This window comes from Centruroides sculpturatus, unplaced genomic scaffold (genome assembly GCF_000671375.1).
Source record: "Centruroides sculpturatus isolate CEXI.00-Female unplaced genomic scaffold, Cexi_2.0 scaffold327, whole genome shotgun sequence".
Taxonomy (NCBI): domain Eukaryota; kingdom Metazoa; phylum Arthropoda; class Arachnida; order Scorpiones; family Buthidae; genus Centruroides; species Centruroides sculpturatus.
The window spans coordinates 691198-710642 of NW_019384493.1; the positions used below are offsets into that span (position 1 = coordinate 691198).

Sequence of the window (19445 nt, forward strand, 5' to 3'; positions counted from 1 at the left end):
TTATTACGGATAATACTTGTACTGTTTCTTTACTAAGTTTATGCTTAACAAAGAACATATTAATATAGTTTTTAATGGTGTATAAAACACTAATTTTTATTTAGCATCGACCTCAGCTACGTGTTTAAATATTCATTATTTTCTTTAATATTTAATAAATAAAATTTTGGTGATAAGACGTATAGTACCGTTAATAATAATCTTGTATGTGTATAAGCATCTGGAAAAATAAAATAAACATTATTTTTAATTTAAATCATCATAGTTGTAAAGTAAGTGAGATCTTTTAATAAAAAAATCACAAGGACAAAAAGACAAGTATTATTTTTCTTATTTATCATAATTTGATCATATGAATTACAGAAGTGTATAGCCTAAGTATTTGTGACTTTCGTATAAAATAATAATAATTTCTACTTATTTTTGGGCACGAATAATAATAATAATAGATTTGTGCATGAATTTTCAATCATTTAAAATTTAAATAAGTGGAAATTCATACTCAAATCCAATATTATTTATCTGATAAAATTTTAAAATAATTTTTGTTTTTTTTTTATAAGAGAGAATTTTACAGATATTTTAATAATTTTATTTTTAATTTAGGAACTGTGGAAACTCGGCCGTATTCATATTTTATTTTTAAATTATTAGATTAAATATTTTATTAGGCATATAAATCACATATTTGTTAAAAAATGGATCTAGACTGAAAATTAAGTCTAATCTTTAATAAAATTCAAACCATGTCTTCGGTAATGTAGTCAAAAATGAAATTGGAAAGATCTAAAAAAGTAAATTAAGTTCGGAAGCAAAGCTTCATCTTGTCATATTGATATAATAATGTAAGAAATATTTCGATGATCGACTGCATGAGATAAGACTGATATATGATGAATGTAAATAACAAGTAAATAAATGCCCTGAAAAGAAAAATTGCATAATTATTCGGTATTATCAAAAGGTAGGCTTATGTATATATCAATATTTCATGATTTTTACTCGGTCTACAGCGCATCCAAAGAAAAAAATTTACTATTATTGTTGGATATTAAAATAATATTTTGCTATAATTAATTGAATATTTTAAATATAATTAATTGCTAGGAAATGATATAGATATTAAATAAATTGTAGCACGATTAATACATTAGGTCATACATTATTATAGTATATATGCTGTCTGATGTTAAAATGACCGAATGATGTAGCCTACTTCTGATTTATTACTGAAAAGATTTTGAGTTTGGAACACATTTAGATTGGATATATGGAATTTGAAGCGAAAATAATATAATAGTCTATGATAATGTTTAAACTTTAAAATGGGATCAAAATTGACTCTGTGTACCTGAGAGGCCTATATCATCTGTTAGAGATCTACTCATACTTTGGAAGTATTTCCTTGCAATACAAAATTCCGCACAACTACACAATTCTTCTTCTCGCAGACTGCAAACACACCACTCAATCTTCACGACAGAGAAACTTTATTAATGACACTATTATTGACAATGCGGAGAAATTGCAGTCTTAGACCAAAATATATTTTTTGTAAAGAGTTTCAACGATCCTTAGACAGAAGATGATAGGAAAAATAAATACAGAATTACGTTTGCATTCAAGAAGAAAAATATTCAGAACTTTAATTTAATATTACGCAATAATTATAAAAATATCTATGATAGATTGTACAATGCAGAATTATTGACATATTTTCTAAATTATTTTCTCTGTAAATATATAAAAATAGATAAAAATTTCATTAAAATGGCATCAATCAAATGTCATTTATTTTCTAAATAAATTAATTATACGAATTCGATTTTTATCATTGCTATTTAGTTATTATCATGCCTATAATAAAATTTTAGTTCTTAAGTAAAAATTTGCATTAGTTTGAACAAAATAAAAATGAGTTACTGTATGATAAAACCTTTGAACCGATCTTATCTGAAATGTGTGTCCATTTAGTCTGGTTCCGTTATTCAACTATTGAAAGTCCATTATCTTCTATTCTTACACATTCGGATTAATGTAACATCCACCCTTGGCGCTATAATGGTTACATTATATTTTCTATTTCCATTTTCTCAGATTAAAACTAAACGGTACTACTAACAGAAATTTTTACTTCATTAAGTTTTTTCTGAATGTGTCTTATTAATCATGTGACTAAAATCACACATTCTTCTCGATCACAATATATTAACGTAATAAACCTTGTGTATAAATCAATTATATTTAAAAGATAAAACCTTATATGATTTTGAACAACGAGATATATCTTTGACTCTTTGAATGTATTTTTAAAAACTTGAAAAAATAATAAATATGGAATTGAAGCATGGAATATGAAAGAAGTAAAAGAGAAATTTGCTAGATAGTATAACTGGAAAAGGAGAGGGCAGGATGCAGTGTCCTGAATGGAACCATAGCGATCTAGATGGATCCGTTGCATGGGTAAAGGCATATGCTGGAGTAGGTGTTTGATAAGTAAGAGCTGAAAGGTTCCTTGCAGGAATACATTTATAGAATGAGAGAATATTTTGAATAAGACCTAAAATCAAATTTTAGACGCGGTTTGTGGCATTGCATATGCAATTGTGTATACACTATGTCCATCAAAGCACACTATATTAAATAATTTTGTTAGATGATGATGATTATTATTTGTTGTAAAATATAGAACAGGACTAAGAAATATAAATGAGATTCTTACAAATAATAATAATAAAAAAGTAATAAAAGATAATTGACATTTTTAAATTCATTAATTACAATACTACGTTAAGTAGCAAAAGTTTATGTAAACATTAAAAAAATATTTTTAAAAATGAATGATTTGAAATAGTGAATAAATATATAATAGAAATTTAAAAACATGCATAGTGATTACAGTTATATACAAAGTAAATTAAAGTAAGCGTTACGTTAAAACATGATTAAGCTATGTAATTTGATTTAGAAAAAGATATTCAGAACGTGGGAGTATAGTATGTAAAGAAAAATCGTAGAAAAATAATAAATTAAGTTTGCATTGATTTGTGTAAAATAGAGGTCAAATCAAATTTCATTGTAACAAGTAAAAATATCCGAAAGTTTCGTATTGGTGGATTTTACAAAAGGAGTAGGCCTATACTTTTAGCAGAGATAAAGAAATAAAACTTTTGGAAATAAATAATATATTAGTTAAATCTAATATTGTGTTTTGAATTGCTATTAACTCGAAAGATTAATCTTGTGTATGGATAATGTTGACGTATTTGGTTCTTGTATAATTTGCTTCGAGGTATATTCTAATTAACAGTTCTTAAATCCATTAACTGCAAAATTTACTTCTCATTTAGAGATATAAATTAAATTTATTTTAAAAGAAAGTGTTTAAATTAAATTTAGTATAATTTATGTAAATATATTTTTTCTTCGGTATTTATTTTATTTTTAAGATGACCGAAACTTCATTTACGTAAATGATTATTGGCCTGTAAGCTAATTTTCGATTTTTTAAAATTAAAAATATATTTTATTTTTATATGTAGTATATTTTATTTTTATTTTACGTTTTTAGAAAAAAGGTAGCAATCAGTGGAGCGCTTTTACCAGCAGAGAATTCTCTAATTTCGGAACTAACATTTTAGGTTTGGTAACCTATTAAAAATTAATTAATTGAAACATAAATGAAAATTAGATCTCTAGATCACAATTTTTTATTTTTACTCGCTTTAATTAAATATTCCTTTCCGACGTTCGAATTTTTCTCTTGCGAAATATTTGAGGAATTATATTTTTTATACAAGTATAAAATTTGATCAGTAACATAAAAATATTTTTAAATTTGTTATTGTGAAGATTTTTCATATCTTCCCAGACTTTAGATTAAAATTAGATTAATGTGTTTTTCGAAAATTTTCACATAGTTTAATTTAATATAAAAGCGAACGAAATTCTTCGCAGAGGTGTTTAAAAGATTTTATTTAAAATTTTACTTCTGGATTTTCTATCTGGTTTAAGTTTATGGTGCAATGACTGAGGTTCTAGATTTTCGGAATTGGCCCAGTTTGCCTAAGAAGTTAGAGAAAGCGATGAAATTTTATAGCGATACTTTAACTGTACTTGAAATTGAAATGTTTAAGCTTTTATTGCAAAATAATAGATATAGAATATTGCGATTAAAAATATTTATCTTTGCTTTTTATTTATTTTTACTAAGGGAAAAATTCTTTAATATGTTGACTAATTCTCAAATTTAAATAAAAGTTAAAATTGTATTAAGGCTCTAACTTAGTTTAATATTTTTATAAATAATGCATGATCTTTCGCAGAAAGAACGATAAATGCTATTTAATTATTATGAAAATGCATAATGGATGAAAAATATGTTTAAATACTGAAACGTTTGTATGTTGAGCAACACTTTTTCCCCCCATAATAATTTAACCATGCACCGAAAATTGACGGTAATATAATTTTATTCTTTACACAAAAAGCATCTCATAAGAAAAATCATAAAATAAAATCTTGCTAGGAGCATTAATAAGCCTAAGAAAAATAACGCTATAAGTTACTGCGGAACTACAAGTATTTACTCTGGCAGCCATCTAGTTCGAAAGAACGGAATACGTTTAAATAATAGAATAATACATTACAAGTTTTGTTGTCCTAGCATTAATAGTAAAAGAAGATAGTTAAATAAGAAACTATATTAATAAATACAAAAGAGAACTATTTTCAAGCTACTGGTAATTAATAAAATATGTAAGACTAAAAGATGAACGAGTCTCTATATAATGTCGGAAATACCGCTTGTCCTAGACACTAAAAATATAAAGGAAGTTTTTAAGTTAAAATATTTATTCAAACTGCACAAATTAAAAGTTACGTTATTGCTTGCTTCCGAGTCTGTATATATTTCAATTTACTGTCTGCAGAAGATGGTAGCCGTTTGTGGATTGACGATAGCGGTTATATCCCGAAGAGACTTGAAATTTTTTTTATGCGGGTTGTTAAAGCAACTGAGTTGTAAAAATTAACAGATACTTATCGCTTATTTTATTGTTTATTAACAGCCTTATCGGTTTTGATTTCGGTGAATTATTTAGGTTTTTATTTATATTTTACTTGTATATGAAAACTGGGATTATATTTTATGACGATGAATATTATTATAGGTATTTAACGTTAAAGTTGCTTACATCATGATTTTCACGCCACATTTCCTAAATTTCTACCTTATCTAAAGTTTAGGTTCCACAAAACATTCTAATCTTAAATTCTTTGTTCATATTACTAAAAATGTTAAATATATATTATGATTTAAATGTAACAGAATATAATTACATGTTTTTATTTAAAAAATATTTTTTATTTTATTGTTCTTATGTACTATATATATATATAATTTATTATAAATGAATGTTGTAAATGATTGTTATTTTTATAAATTACTAATTGTTTGGAAAAAGCTACACGTGTTCAAATTAATTATCAGTTATTGCTGTATAAATACATTAAAAATATATTCGAAACGTTTTTTTCTAACTATTGATTACTTCTCAAGTCTCTATCTTGCATATCTTCTTATGAATAATTATATTTTATGGGAATAAGCATAAAATTGCTAAATAGAACTCATTACATAGGAACACAATTAGATGAATAAAAAATAGACTTTATTTTATACAATGGAAAGGATATGCATTTCGGAATGTTTGCCCCTCTTCAGTCCATATTGTACTGTACATTTGTTAAAACTACGGAATAAAATTTTATTTATATTATTTTCGTATTTTAATTTTTATTCCATAGTTTTAACAAATGTACAATATGGACTGAAGAGGGGTAAACAACCCGAAATGCATATCCGTTCCATTGTACAAAATAGTCTACTTTATTCATCTAATAGTGTTCCTGTGTGATGAGTTCTACTTATCAATTTTGTGCTTATTCCCAAAGAACAAAAGAACGAACAAGAAACAATTAAGTATTAAATTATATTTTAATTAGACATAAATATAACGAAACATAATTGTGATATTACATATATCATATAAAATTCATGTAATATTTGAACATAAATTCGTAATTCGTTTGGCTTTTATGTTAAAGTGTTTTTATTTTATTTATCAAATGAAAATGAAAGAAAATGAGAAAACGTTTACCGGTACAATTACAAACAGAACTAAATATCTTAAACAAAATGATTGTTTTGACAAACGTTTTTGAAATGTTAAATGGATCGAAAACGTTTGTTCAAAAATTCGCTGCTAAGTTTTATTTAAAAATAGAAATATTTATATAACATAAACTAATATTTCTCTCTGAGGACGAAGTCACTAACTAAAAGATTCCGAGCTAAATAAATAAACTTAATTAGTGTATTTTTCGTGAGTTTCGTTAATAATAAAATTTGTAGAATAAATATTTTAATATATTTTAATTAAATATGCGTGCATGTGTAAATTTAGATACTATTATTATATAGATTATACACGAAGTTTTGTTGTTGTTTTTAAAAATAAAATATTTAGATTTTATTTACGTTTTACTTGTATACGAATTGTATATGTTTATGTATACATAGTTAGAGTATTCTATATTCAATTTAGAAATGTCACACTTGGAATATCAAAAGCATATTAATACGAAAAATTTTGTAAATACTGTAATTAAGAAATATTATTTATTCAAAATAGCAGAAAATTTTTTAACATTATTTAAGCGTTTCATTGAAATGAAAGAATCTTTTAAAATCTGAATTCCGAGTTTAAAATATACTGAAATTTTAAACTCAAATTCTCATTAGTTTTTATTAAGTTGATATTTTTAAATATTTTGTCGGTTATAAAAATTGTAAACTTCAAGGAATTTTGTTAATATTTTAAATGTTTTTCTGTACTGTTATATCAAAATATATATTTATTTTATTTCACATAAAAATTTGTTTGTTTGTTCGCAACTGATAAATTAATAAAATGTTAACAGAAGCTAAATACGAAAAATGAATTTGTCATTTAACTTCATCACAATAAAAGAGTGAAAAAAATTATAATTAGAAATGTTTCTTTATTTTATTTTTTTGTTTAAATTGTTTTTTTCTTCTGAATAAATTTTTAGTATAAATAATATAGTAGTAGTAATTTTATTTGAATATATTCAAATTGAAAATTTATATTGATTTGGGTAGAACAAAGGCAACTTAATTCAAAATAGAATGAATTATATAATTTCATCTTCAATAATATAATTGAGTAATTTAGAAATTTTCATATTAATAATTTCGTTCATCAAAATTCTTTTGCTATATGGAATAAATACATAAATTGTGTATTATAATTTAGAGTGACGGAATCTAACTGGTTAACTTAATTAAAGTTTTTAAAATAACTTACAATTTCTATATATATATAAACTCGATATTTAAAAAAATAACGCCGAGATTTATGTTTGCAGCTTCAAGAATTAGATATGAAATCACTCAGGGAAATATAGGCGGAGCATTTGCTGTAAAGAATGAAACTGGTGCTATATATGTTGCTGGTCCTTTGGATTATGAAACGAGAAAAGAGGTAAATAATATGTAAGGTCGGAAAACGCGTCGGTTACTTTATATTAAGTGTGTTTATAGCAAGTTAACTGTGGTTATTTATCGTTTAAATCAGTAATTCTGAACAAAAATTATACAGTAGAAGATAAAATTGTAAATAATAACCTGTATACTTTTTATTGTTGAGTTTTTAATAGTATAGTAAAAATAATGACTATTATACTTAACTTTTCCTGTTACTATTTTATTAATGTAATTAACATTTTTTTTTTCCAATTGGCAGTTGAGAATCGCTATTTTAGATGATCTCGTTATAAGTATAAAGTGTATACATAGACCTAATTTTTGTAAATATTTTATATAAGTTCTAGAGTTTATCGCGTGTTTTATTTTAATGCTTAACCTTATCTATTGACTTACATACAAAATTTTAACTGTATTGAATCACATCTAGAAAACTTATTGTGCCCAAGAGAAAGATTGAATCACTGCTGAAGTGATTTGATCAGATGAGCTGGAAAAATTTATAGGAGAATTTACTTGATAGTCATATTTATGTTTTGGATCTATTACTAGAATGTTGTTTAGTATAATTTTTTTTTTTTTTTTGGTAAAATCCATTGGAAATTTTTTCTAGTATTTTTGCGAATGGCTTAGTTATTTCAGAAGTTGCTGATTCGTGCAACACTTGTTCCGAATCGAAATTTCGACGTGTGGTGTCTTAAACAATATTGCCACTTCCCAAATCCTTTGTAGTCTATACTAGTTTCCTACTAGAAGATCGATAAAATTCGTAAGAGACAGTCCATTTTCGCGTTTTGCACACACAAATGCCACCACCACTTTCTTTCCTAATTTTATAAAACGCTTTTTCTTTTTTGATTTTACTGTATTTTTCTTTTCTTTTTTCACTATCGAGTTTCAGTTTTTATTTTAATCGTTAACCTAGTGCAATATTCTTGCAGTACCGAATATTTATCTTATAAATATTAAATATTGCGCGTTGATTATCACAAAAGACATTATTTTTGAATATCTGCTATCTAATATAGTTTCTTTTCTTAGTATAATGATCCATAATTTTTAATATAATTATTCGATAGCTTTTATTTAATGAAATGATGTGTACTTACAGTACAGTACATTCGCACATAAACAACTATAGCTCTGATTTATTTGACTGTTAAAGAAGACTGCATTTTCTCACATGATCGAAAAATTAAGACAAATCATCGGTTAGTTAAACGTCAGTGATAATGACGATGTAATTTAAATTCGTCCATTTGTCTTTCTGAATCATGGAGAGTAGATGTTAAGTGATGTAAAATTTATTTTATTTTGTTTTATCCTAATACAGTGTTTAGATTTATACAAGTAAAAATGCAGAATATAATTATCAATTAATTCGTGTTTGAATACTTCTCATTTCACACAATATTATCTTTAATTTATTAATAGTTCAAAATTATTCTATTCTTGTTATATATATTTCTATTTATTTTATTCATAGTAATTTGTACAGAAATGCAGCTAAAGTACAGTAACTTATTTAATTGATTACAATTGTCTTGTATAGTCATGATCTACTTAAGAGTTCATTGATTGCACATAACCTTCATTATTTTTTATCTAGACGTCGTAAAAACTACTAATGGGAAAATCATCGGATTTGTTTGATTTCAGATAATCGTAAGTTCCATAATCAATAAAGGCAAACGTTAAAATGATTTTTAAGATGTCTTTTCGCACTTTATGTAACCTGATTCTTACCGAAAACTTCACAACCAATGAACTTCTGGTAGCCTACTACTATTTCGACTGCTTTATTGGATTCGATTTTTTGCCGTTTTTCAGCTCACGTTGTCAAAGAACTTTAGCATCCGTTCATTCGGGTCACGATAACTGAAGTTAAAAGATCGAATCGTGCTCAAATTTTGGGTGAAGGTCAAATAATGATTCTGAGATTCTGAATGATGCTTACGCAAAAATTATTCTTGTGTTATTTGGAATGCACTTATACAAGTTTATAATACATATTGAAAATTTTATGAACATATATTTAATTTAGTTATGTAATGAACACTGATATTAAAGAATTATTATTTTTCTTAAATTGTAAATAGTAATTGTTTATAATTTTATTGAATTTTGTTAGAATAATCAATGGAACAGAATTTTAAATTTTAATTTTTTTATTAGATTAAGCTTCTAATTTTGTATATAAATTAAGTTTTTAAGTCTATAGGTTTTTGATTAAAACATTTTGTAAATATTGAAAATGTATTTAATTAATTATATTTTGAATTCATTTATTACTTATAATAATTAATTAGTTTTTATAGGCTAATAAGTATAAACTAATTTTTTACAGTTTTATAAACATTTAATTAATTAATTATATTAATATTTAATAAATTAGTTTATTAAATACTTAAATGAAAATCATTGAAGTAAAAGCTTTCTATCAAAACTAGGAAATGATTAAGCTATTTACTGTCATAAATATAGTAGTAAATAGCTTGATATTTGAATGAATCGAAATTAATTAAATTAGAATACATATTTCTCTATAACACAGTTTTACAGTATTTGAGAAAACCGGAATCATGCTGTATCGAATTTTTTTCGTTTTGGCAGGTTTCCGATAAATATCGCACAGTTATATTAGTTTTTATAGTAAAATTACTTTTATTATTACACAATAAAAAATTATTTCTAGATTTAATTCAAAGCAATCTAAAGAGATTTTAACTAAAAATTAGTGTTCGAATGCAAGAATTGAGAACTGTTCTGTTCTGGAAAGTCATCGTTGTTTCCAAGTGCTTGTGCTAGATATTTGAATACTAAGTTCTCGGGTGCGATCCTTAAGAACTCAAGCTAACAAGCCAATTTGAGTATCAAAGAACTAGTGACTCGCTCTACCGTCGGAAATTCTAATCGCGTTACAGTAATAGAGTTCAAGTTATTCTGTAATCCCACTTCTCCAGGAATTTTAATACTCTAATTAATCGTTAACTTCGATCACTATGTTATCAACAATGTTAATCAACTTGTCCTCGAATACTCGATAATAGTTAGTAACTAACTACTACGTACTGTACAAGACAAATTGACAGAACTATATTATCTTATTCTTATTGTTTTCAACGAACATAATTCGTTATGAAATACAAAACTTTTTATATATAAAACGTTATCGTCCTTATTTATGGAAAAATTTCATTAATATCATTTTCCTTTTAATTATTATCAAATTAAAATTTCTCTGCTTATAAGAGCACCTCATTAAGTTCATAAATATGAATTAACTTCGCAAATAGACGTGTCCAAATTCTCAATATTTCGATATTGTGACGCTTGAAATTTTCAAGTTGTGATTTAACCCATTATAGTAACTTTAAAAAGCTGTTACTTTAGCGTAAAAATTTATTCAATAATAATATAGATTATTAATTTTATAGAATGTGCTGAATTTTCAATTTTAATTATATTTATCTTAAAAAGGCGTTAATTCGAAAATTATACTTAATTCAGAATTTATGTAATGAGATTAAATAGGCTAATTACTAAAAGCTATAAATTAACTTAAACAGAATTGTAGTATCAAATTTTATAACATAGGATAAAATTTATTTTCAATGGATTCGCAATTTGAGAGTATTCAAAAACATTTCATATTCATTCTGTCATTTTTTAAATAATTTTATAATGAAATATTGTACGCTATATAAAATATAATGTGTAATTTAAAAATACATTTTATATGCTATAATACGACTATAACTTACACATACATATATACATTAAAACCTGCATAAACCGGAATCGCATAGTAACTAATATTTTTCCGGTTTGAACAGGTTTTTCTTAACAGAAAATTGCTCCGTTCTGAAGAATTTTTCCTGTTAAGGCAGGTGTCCGTTTTATACAGATCCCTTGTTGGACAGGTTTTACTGTATATATAAATTATAACTATAACTTATGTTAATAATAAAATGAGTATGAAACGGCAAGTTTTTCCTATTGTTTGTTTTATTTTATTTTATTATTACTGTTAACTAACTGTGATTAACGTAAAAAACATTGGAATGCAGTTTCTGAAATAATTTTTTGTATTATAAATAAACCTCTTAGATTTTTTTCTGCATTTAGCTATTGATTTCCATGAATTCTTTTTTCTAAATTTTTCGAAGAATTTTCTCCAAATTTCGAACCGTCCTGATGACAAAGAATAAATTTAAAAGCCGGTTGTGGAAATAAGAAATCTTTATTTTTCATAATTAGGATCAGATTTTTTTCGTTCAGTTGATGAGAACCAATCAGTTTTATTTTTGTACATAACGTAAACAAATTATAATTTAAAAAGTAGCAATTTAAAAAAGATGAAAAATTGATTTGTATAAAGAAAACAAGAAAAACCATTTCAAATAAATCAAAACTATGTTCTTACACGTTATTTTAAAAAGATATAAAAATATCTTAAATTAATGGGCTATTTCGAAAACTATTATTTCATATTTTATTAAGATATAAAATCCGTAGTTTTAATGAGAAATTAGTTAAAATAAAAGTTTTTTATTTCAACTAATTTCAACCAAAATGTTAAAAAAATGAAAAAGAGAGAACACTTAAAATTCATACTGTAATAATTAAAAATTTTCATGATGCTTACAAAAAATAATTAAGACTGTTAAGAATTTTAGTAATAATATTGGATTTTACATAAAATAGAGATTAAAATTAAAATTTTAATTGATTAACTTGTTCCTGTAATGTATCGAATTTGATTTTTTGGTTGATTAACTTGGAATTTTTAAAAAAATCCGAAAAAGAAATAGCAAAAGAAAAAGCAAATATCTTTCCACAAGTTTGAAAAGCGAAGAAATGGGATTAGGTTTAATTTCATAAAAATTAATGTAGCGAAATTTGGAAATTTTTTACTTTTCAGAAATCTATGAATTTTGAATAACTTTTCTGAAAATAATCCCAAATGAGAAATATAATTTATAGAAGGATCCAAAAAATTTATTTTTAATAAAATATTCTAGGAATGATGTTATGGAACATAGTCCATCAATTTTATTTTTATATAACGTGAATTTATCTGTAATTATAATAAAAATTCTAGGAAAGATTAGAATTTACTTAAAATTTACATTTTGGCATTTAGCTTTTGAATCCTAGCTTTGATCACATATGTCAATATTAAAAATACTGAAATGTATTTATAAGCAGACTTACTTGAACATTAATAAAAATTATATGTATAGACTATATATATTAAAATATAATAATTGAAATATTTATATACATTTCTAAAGAATTGCAAATGAAACGTGTTAATGGTATATTAAATATACTAAATTATATATAAATAAAAATTTAAATTTAGCGAAAATATTATTATGAAATGTCAGCATTAGTCGTAATTCATTTTACTTATTTGGAATTTTTATAAGACAAAGACAAAATATTTTAAAAATTATTAATTGTTGTTAATAAAGATTTTTTAAAAATTAAGCTTTATATACTTAAATAATTTTTATTAATTAATCGAGTTATTTAAATTACCTAACTAAATGATTAAAACTAAAACATTTTTTAATCATTAACCGAAATTTATTTATAACTTGTATAAAAAAATCTATGTAAATTATTATTTTAATTTTTTTCCTGTTAGCTGATAGAAATTATTTTTTATCTCGTAATTCAGGTACAGTTTTTTTAGATTTAGACCGTGTATTAAAAACTTGTATTATTTTGTCTTTTGTTTACCTGAAATAGTAAACCAAAAGAAAATAACACTGTTTTTATATACTTAAATATTTTATACTATCTCGAATTCACTCGAGAATTTTCTTTAAAATATTGCATATACGCTGTTTTAATGCATTAATTATACTAATCGAATAGAAAATTTTCTGATAATAATATTTTAGGGAATATAAAATGTTGAGATTTTAGAGAAAAAAATATTTTATGAACAATATAACTAAGAAAAATTATCTAGATCAATTTGTAATTTTTTATTGGCTTATTAATATGACTTACTTGACACCATTGTTAACGTAATTTTATCCTGTAATTTTATCCTGTAATTTCACATTTAACGATTGAAATTATTATAATATTTAGTATAATCAAAAATTTGTTCATTAAAATATAAGGAAAAAATTATAAAATGATACAAATTAATTTTAATTCAACATTTTTTATTATAAGCCAAATTCTATTTATTTTGGTTTACTTGTGTGTTTTTCTGAGATAGTTTATCTTTCCATTCAAAATTACTAAGTTGCAAAATTAGCATTAAGTTACTGAAACTTAATGCTAATTTTATAAAATTGATTTTTCCTCAAATTATTGAATATATATTGCTTTAATGCTTTAATTGAACTAAAATTAAAACAACAATGAAATTAATAAGTGCACTTTCGAAATTAATTTGTGCACTTTCGAAATTAATTTATGCTCTCAAACAATTTATAACAAATATTACTGTTATAACTATAAAACATGAATAATGAAATATGAATTATAACTGAAAATAATGAAAGATTTTGTTTATTTTTTTCGAATCTTTGTTTATTTTTCTAGTGTTATATTTTTGTTTTAAATTGTAAAATTTTAAAGTTGTTTAATAGTAAAATCGAATTAATTCAAACAAATTATATTTTTTGCAAGATCAAAAGCTTTTCCATAAAGTACATAAGAATAATCGGATTTTTGAAAAAAATTACAGAATAGACTTAGCTATTTTAAATCTCATTAGCACTTATCCCGATAGTATGAATAAGAAGCAAGTAGTAGTTAGAATTCATTAAAAAATTTAAAATTTTTTTCATTTTCGTTTAACATGAACTTTGTTACACCCATCTCGAATTAATTTTTAAAATCCAAATCTTAGTATATAACATGAATAAGTAGTCTATAATTTAAATTAGAAAACTCTATTATAGAAAGTGTATTGCTTCAGTAGATAATACACCAAAGAGAATTTTACCAGAAGTTTTCAATTTCGTTTATTATTAAAATTGATTCTAGTAAATTCTGTAATCTTTATTTAAAATTTCAATAAGAATATTCTATTTTTAGACAAATTAAATGCTATCAATAATGAAAACAATTATTTAGCATTAGTCGAAACTTCCATTTGTTCGCTCGTCTAAATTACTATTTGTACAATATTCGGTATTAAGTCTACAGAAAAATTTGAATTGAATGCGTAAAACGTAGAAAATTCGTATTAAATTTCTTGAATTAAATTTATTGGCTTCTCTTAAAAGTTCAAATATTAAAACGAATTTAATATTTGAAGCTTTAAATTAAAGCTGTATGTTAGATAATAAAGAGTTAAATGATATATAATTTACGTATATTTATATATAATTTAATTTTCAGTTAGTTTGCTTTCCTTATTCCTCTGATATATAACAGATCATTCTGCAAAATTAAAAAGAAAAATTAATGAGAAATTTTTGGTAACGTTACAAATTTATTGACAATTTGTTTACAGTATAAAAATCTATTAAGGTATGAAGATATTTGTTTCAAAATCAACTATAAAATATATTTTAGGGGCAATCGAATTGATTGTGAAGTAGCGTCGTGACATTGCTTCGTCACAATCGATCCGATAATGCGTCTTGAAGTCTTGAGTGGAATAAAGGCAGATTCACAGCAACCGGCTCAGATAAGACCGGCAAAAATATTCTTATAATAGAAATTGACGGTTACACTTTCACTAACCTGCACAGACCGGAATCGAACTGACATTTTTCGAAAAGAATATTTTGCATGTGTCGGTTTGTGCCAGTTAATGTTCACATCACTAGCTGACAAGGACCGACACGCTCTTTTGATGGCTAACGGGCAATTCGAACTGGTAATGATTTGATTTTTTTAAAATCAAGCTATGTAAATTAAATTTAGTTTTTGTAGGTTTTCCTTTAAAGTTGTTTGTAACTTTAGTTAGTTTTTTTTTTTAAATTCGAAATGAACTGGATTTATCTTATACGAGACATTAAAAATACAATGGGCACTGCGGTGGTTTCAATTTTGGCCATTATGGGTTTGATCCATTGCGGAGTAGACCGATGTAGACAGCGAATGAAACTTTTGTTTTTTAATGAAGAAATTCTGCAGGAAGTGTAATATAATTAGTGTCACAAGAGTTATAATGAATGAAAAGAAGAATTTAAAAAAAAGAAAGAAAACTGAATTGCCAGTAGTAATGAAAATATAGACGAGTAGTCGGTCGATGGACAAAGCAACAAAGGTGTCAGGCTACGCTCTGCTGAGGGTCAACTTTAGAGTTTAGATCGGACCCTCAGGAGGTGTTTTCGTGAGTGGTCGGTATGGATATGTCAGTTCAGTTCCTTATCAGTCTGCCTGTCTTTAGTGTAGACCTGACTGAATTCGTAATAGGCAGAATCTTTCGAACTTAAATCTCACAGAGAATAATGTCTGACTAAAAGCGAAAACAGAATGAGTGTTGCGTCAGCATTGACGCCGTTTCTGGCAAATTTTTCTGTTGTTCATATTAGGTTATGTTTGAATTGGAACAGGTTGAACTTTTTTTAGAGAAAAACATTTGCTTATGATTTCATAACATTGAAGAGAAGGAAATTTATCTCGAACACAGCAGCTATAAAGAATTTACGTTCTATTTTGCTTTGAAAATTATGATTACTTTTTATTTTTCTTTTCAAATAATATGAAGAACAGTTTGCCGTTATCAATTCCATTTTGTTCTGTTGATATTTGTTTTCGTTTGCACTTGATTCGCTGCTTAGTTTTGTTCTAATTTCTCAAAGGGTCGGTAACCTTTAGGACTACGATCCTTTTGACTTTTTTTTGGTCGTATGAAGTTGACAAGTGTTCTGTGACTGTGGGAGTTCCTGACTCACACGAAGCTAGAATTTTACAGCTTTTTTAAATTCCGTTTTGACACTTCAAATTCATTGTTCATTTACAACGTAAATAATTTGTTAAATTAGTAAATTTATTGCATACTCAGTACATGTGTACTATAGGAGAGACTAGCCTAAAATGATATTCCATTTTGAAAAATCAAATTTTACTTTCCCGGCTGTTATATCTATATTACTGTGGAAAGGTATAGTGATCGATCAAAAAATGATCCCCTAGGATTTTTACATTTTTTAACTCGGGACCTTGAAACTAAGAGAAATGCAAAAATAGGTGTTTTTCTTTCCTGTATGTATTATGATTGTGTTTGTGTCTGGCAGAAAACGATTTTGTTCACCCACTTTGAAATTTAATAACTACTGTGTTTCTTGTCGAAAATTTCCGAAATTTTGCAGGGAGAGTTGTGTATTAGAGGGATTGATGCTGTTAAATTTTGGTGGTTATAAAGGTGGAGGGTGTTGGAAGATAGAGGCAAATCATTTGTCATATCTCTAATGGGATTGGACTTAATGAAAATTATACTCATTATTAGCAATTACAATTTTTTTTTAAAATAAGATTTATCCCTTATCTCAAAAGTAAGCTTTTTTCCATTTTATAATAATTAATAATATAAAACGTTATAAAATAAAATATCATAACAGATGGCGCCACACAATTTTAAATTCTTTTGCCGAGAAAGTCGCGCAACACGTTACTATATCTTTTTCGGAAATTCTCATTAATTTATTGAAATTCCCCAAAGTACTTACGAAACAGCATAACACGAATATTATACAGGTAGTAAAGATTAAAAATGCTGGTATTTGATAATTTTTTTTCACAAAACTATACGAAAATACCATTTTACCAGGATATGTGGATAAAATGACTGCTGTTCTCAAAATAGCCTACTAGTATACTGTTATGATTTTATGCATTTTCCTACTCAGCCATCTTCTTTTCAAGGTTAAATACGTGTACCATATATTTTTATTACTTAATTAGTAAGTAAACCGACAAACATCATTACAAGTTAAACTAAACAAACGTGATTCAAGAAGTTTTAAATGGTTGGCCAATTACATTATAATTTTACATTCATTGTAGCATGATAACGACAAATCTCTTTTGCACTCTTTAAACACACTTGGTTTCCAACTCTCCTATGAAGACTTGCTTGAGATACTGTGTCATTTTACCCCAGATTTTCACACGCAAGTTTTGTTTTACCTGATGGGGAAAAATCCGATAGCTGCGTGTGTACCCAGTCTCTCCAGTTAAGAAGAAACACCACACTATGTGCTAACATACTGTATTCGTTTTTTTAAAATATGCTTCTACTTTAATTTTTAATCTGAGCATAAAACATCATACAGAGAAAAACTTTCTATTGAGTAGTTTCACTTTTACTATTCTGCTTCAGACAAAGCCAATTCATAGTCGCCTTTTTTTTTTAAACAAATTCTATATTGTGAGATGTGGAGTGAAAATGTGTTTTTAGTTTCAGCAGAAGCAGCAATGCCAAATTCGTGGTATTCCTGTTATTATGACCTTTTAATTCAGTATGTCAATAGAGGCTAATCTTCCTTATGTCTAAAAGTTTTTATCATTATTTGTTATAATGTCTTATAGATTTATTTTCAAATCGATAATACAAATCGATGTTTTAAAAATAATTTTATCACAGTTCTTATTAAGTTCCTTTTAGTAATCATCAAGTATGTATATTACTGTTAATTTAAAGTTTGGATTAATCGTCATTTCAAATATTGAGGATTACGTTAAATTTTAAATCGTAACAGATGCTCTTTGTTATAATAAGATTGGTTAGGTCTCTGATGAGAATATTCAGTTTGTATAGAAAGTAAGTCTACTGAGAAAGTGATTAAAACAATTGTAATGTACAGTACAGTACATACAGATAAGAGTAATTATTTTTACGATGTTGAATGGAAAGGATTATAAAGATACAGTGAAAACAATTAAATAAATTATTGTCTTTCAGTAAATAAATGTTATTCTAAGATATTTTTATTTTGTATTTCACTGAATTTTATTTTATATATTCAATAATAAGCAACCATTTATGAAATACAATTGTAATAAAATAAAACATATATTAAATATTTAATTGGTTTTTTTAAACTAAATAGTGTATGTTCTTAGCATATAAGTAGTTATTATGTTATTAGGTAACAGCTACAGATGGGGACAGAGATCGTCGTCCCGATATTGTATATTTTCTCACTGGACAAGGTGTTGATGATCAAGATCCAGCCAATAGTAAATTTGCTATTAATACAACAACAGGGGAAATTTATGTATTAAAACCCCTTGATCGTGATTTACCTCATGGACGATCACAGTGGAGGTTTACAGTTTTTGCTGAAGATGAAGGTGGAAATGGTCTTGTTGGATATGCAGATGTCCTAGTTAATCTTAAAGATGTAAATGATAATGCACCTTTCTTTCCTTATGCCATATATACTGGAAATGTTACAGAAAATGGAACAGCAGGTAAATTTATTTTTTGAATACCTTATTTTTCCTTTATTTTTTTTTTAAGTGTTCAATATTTTTATTTTATTACTAGCATTATTTAATTTATATGAATTTTAAGTGGAAGCAATAAATTTTCAAAAATAGTTTTGAATTTTAATCAATATGCTTATAAGATGAAAATAATGAACTACTTTTTATATTAGAATTAAATATAATACAATATGAAGCTAAAGTAGACAATGCTTTATTACATTTTAACTTGTTTTTGAAATCCTACATTGATATAGTTGAAATACAATGTGCCAACTATCCTATATTGTCCTCCTATTCTTTTTCTTATCAGCAATGTTTTCATTTTGAGTATGATATTAATTGTTTTTTTATTTATTTTATTGTAACTAATTTTACTTTATCATCTCTTAAATATTACTGACAGACAATGTTCCAATATTTAATTTTTTTTATTCTAAAGTAGTAGTTTTGT

General features: G+C 25.3%; 2 protein-coding genes across 2 annotated transcripts in view; both read left to right on the plus strand.

Moving 5' to 3' along the window:
* LOC111621850 (neural-cadherin-like) overlaps positions 1 to 9588 on the plus strand; it is a 330033-nt gene extending 320445 nt beyond the window's left edge. The window contains exon 16 of the mRNA XM_023364110.1: positions 7453 to 9588. Coding sequence (XP_023219878.1) covers positions 7453 to 7583 — 131 coding nt within the window. The 3' untranslated portion in view covers positions 7584 to 9588. The remainder of the gene's footprint in view (positions 1 to 7452) is intronic.
* Positions 9589 to 15185: 5597 nt separating this feature from the next.
* LOC111621840 (putative neural-cadherin 2) lies at positions 15186 to 19079 on the plus strand. The gene is made up of 2 exons (XM_023364103.1): positions 15186 to 15248; positions 18652 to 19079. The coding sequence occupies exons 1-2, from the start codon at positions 15186 to 15188 to the stop codon at positions 18991 to 18993; spliced, it is 405 nt and encodes a 134-aa protein (XP_023219871.1). The 3' UTR covers positions 18994 to 19079.
* The last annotated feature ends 366 nt before the right edge of the window (positions 19080 to 19445 follow it).

Bases quoted from the DNA above. Each gene is read 5' to 3' on its own strand.
- LOC111621840 (XM_023364103.1), top strand. From the start codon at position 15,186: ATGCGTCTTGAAGTCTTGAGTGGAATAAAGGCAGATTCACAGCAACCG. The intron at 15,249-18,651 runs GCAAAAATATTC...TTATGTTATTAG, and splicing joins AACCGGCTCAGATAAGACCG to GTAACAGCTACAGATGGGGA.